This window comes from Malaclemys terrapin, chromosome 9 (genome assembly GCF_027887155.1).
Source record: "Malaclemys terrapin pileata isolate rMalTer1 chromosome 9, rMalTer1.hap1, whole genome shotgun sequence".
NCBI classification, from domain to species: Eukaryota; Metazoa; Chordata; order Testudines; family Emydidae; genus Malaclemys; species Malaclemys terrapin.
The window spans coordinates 37,248,897-37,251,937 of NC_071513.1; the positions used below are offsets into that span (position 1 = coordinate 37,248,897).

The 3,041-nt window shown below is 41.8% G+C and overlaps 1 protein-coding gene across 1 annotated transcript; it reads right to left on the reverse strand.

Annotated features, from left to right (window-relative positions):
- Positions 1-490: 490 nt before the first annotated feature.
- On the reverse strand, positions 491-959 carry LOC128843277 (40S ribosomal protein S19-like). Its single transcript, XM_054039985.1, has one exon. It carries the CDS (start codon positions 926-928, stop codon positions 491-493), a length of 438 nt encoding a protein of 145 aa, XP_053895960.1. The 5' UTR covers positions 929-959.
- Between the last annotated feature and the right edge of the window lie 2,082 nt (positions 960-3,041).

Here is a 3,041-nt window from a genome sequence, read left to right on the forward strand (position 1 = left end):
ATAATACTGGGCTTGATCTTGGGGCAAGAACCTGGCAACCCTCAAAGTGATAACTGGGGATTCTTAAGTAATCAATATAATTAGTACATAATCTATAGATCAATTAACAGTTGAAAATATCATTCCAGTGAAGTATACAAGTTACAGAAGAAATGTCCCATAGTTAGTCAGATTATCCATTTTTTAAACTGGAAGATAACATCAGTTTTTTCCTCCAGGAATAAGAGGAATTTTCAGCAGCACTTAATTTAAATGGCACACAGTTTCCCAACTAAATACATAATCTAGAGAAAAACTCAAACAGCAAAATTTGGGCTAACGCATTCTACAATGCAAAGTTTGGAGTTGTTCAGATAAACCGATGCACAGTGTATTTACAGACTGCAAGCTCTCAAATGAAGGAAAATGGTAAATTACTAGAGCTGTGTGAAACATGACAGTTTAAGTTTGGATGGAGTTGTGTGACTATCTTCTTCAGTGTCAGGGGATTTTAATGTTTCTTGTTTGCAGCTGCCACCTGGCCGGCGATTCTGTCCAGATCTCTCTGTCCTTGGGGGGTGAGTTTGTGACCTCCATCCTGATCCTTCTCCACCATTTTCAGCCCCTCCAGGGCCTGCAGCACCCGCCTGGCCACGCTCTTGGAGCTGCGGCTGAAGTGGCTGGGCATGACGCCGTTGCGCTGCCAGCCCCCGTAGATCTTGGTCATGAAGCCGCCGCCAGCACCGCCACGGAGGTACAGGTGCCGGGCTGTGGAAGCTGCTCGGGTATAAAACCAGTTCTCATCATACGGGGCCAACTCCTTGTGCTTGGCGAGTTTGACTGTATCCACCCACTCAGGCACCTTCAGCTTTCCTGACTTCTTGAGGAAGGCAGCCAGGGCTCTGACGAACTCCTGCTGGTTAACGTCTTTCACTGTGACACCAGGCATCTCGCTGCTGGCTCCGCGGTGCCGGGCTCGGAAAACTCTCTGGGGATTTTAAAACTCTCACAAGGGCACAAACCTATCTCAAAATGAAATAATTGAATTTCACCAGATTTTGAAGTAAAATTGTCTAGAACACTAAGTTTCGTGTGTTTTCAATATTATACATCATCCTGGATTTTCTCAAAACTAGTCTCAGGTACACAGACCTTTTCAGACACCTGGTCTGAATTGTGTGTTTATAAAGTACGCAAGCCAGGTGAAATGAACAATGTTGGGTTGTGTTAAAAACCATCTGGACATCCCTGTATATTTTCCCAATTCTTACTTTGCTGGCAGGCCATGGAGCAATGTTATTGACTATTTAAAAAATCCTTCATTGTCACAGTTATTCAGCTTATCCTGTAAACCTCCGTGCTCCTTATTAAAGAAACTGCAAAAATCTATAAAGAAAAATCACCTAACCTTTAGACATGTTTAGAAATAGATCCCCACATCTTCGCTACCAGAGTGTTGTATTGACAATTTTTCCAATCTTGAGTGCTGCTCCAAGGTTAGTGGTGTTAGTAGCACTCTTTGAGTGGAACAGTCTGCACTACAGAATTATGGCCTTTCCTCACTGCCCACACACTGCAGCAGCTCATGCTCTGCTCTACACTGGTGTGAGTGGCCTTAAATTAAATTAAATTAAATTAAATTAAAGATGAGCATGGCTACACTTCAAATCTAAGAATGACATTTAACTTGCAGTCCACTCAAGCTAAATGGCTGGACAGGACTATCCATATAGCAACCTCTACCCCAGTTCAGGGAGCTTGTGCACAGGAGCACTCTGTTCCATGTAACTCGACAGCCCCTCCTTGCATACTGGTTCTTCTAGCAATGTGCCTTCCACAGCCATGGAAGATGGGGCTGGATTTGTCCCATTTGTGTGTACTTTTAGATATATGGCAGTGAGAAATGGGTTAAGGGGACAGCATGGTGTCTGTTTCCACCCTCCTCAAACCCTTTATTTTGAGTCTTGGCTCTGTTATACCAAACAGGCATCTTATATTTCTAGGGAATATCTTCAAAACCCTGGATCTTTAAACTTTTGAAATTTTCCATCAAAGGGGCAAAATGCTATTTTCCATGTCCTTTCCCTTTTTAACTGTTTTTGGTGTGCTTTATGTGGATGTGATGCCTCAAGTTTCAGAATCTTTAATGTATTAATCATCAGTTTCTTATCGACATACTTAAGGATTCCTTTCCTGCCATTTCTGAGAAATATGGTTCCTTTAGGCAAATCACTATATAGTTCTTCATTTTTTTAAAATTCAAGCACAGCAAGAAGCCATAGACAGAAAGTGAAAACAATTTCTCATAGAGAGAATGGAAATACAGGCTGTGCTATCATGTTAGCTTCTCTCCCACTCATGACTTCACATCTTGGTGATTAATCTTCAATAAATATTTTGTTAAATGCTTCTAGTTTTAAATGTGTTGTGTTAAGCTTTGAGCAGGGGATTGGACTAGATGACCTCCTGAGGTCTCTTCCAACCCTAATCTTCAATGATTCTATGATTCTAAGTGATCACTAAATCCTACCATATCTTCCTTCCATATCCACCCTAAACTAGAATGACAATTTCAAGTTGCCCTTTTAAATTAGCACTGCCTATTAATTGAACTATCCCACAAATCAGGAATTATTCCTGTTCTCCAAGATCTGGAGTGCAAATGGAGAAGTAGGGGTGCAGCTACTATTCTGTGGGGTAGTAGAATTTCTTCAGGACAGACAGGAAGGATAGGGACTCACTTCTTCAGATGCATGGAGTGAAAATTACAGATGCAGGCATAAATATACTGACACATGAAGAGAAAGGAGTTATCCTACAAGTGGAGAACCAGTGTTGACAGGGCCAGTTCAATCAGGGTGGATGTGGTCCACTCCCAATAACTGATGAGGAGGTGTCAATTCCACGAGAGGGAAAATCGCTTTTGTAGTGAGCCAGCCACTCCCAGTCCCTATTCAAGCCCAAATTAATGGTGTTAAATTTGCAAATGAATTGTAGCTCTGCAGTTTCTCTTTGAAGACTGTTTTTGAAGTTTTTTTTCACTCCATGCATCTGAAGAAGTG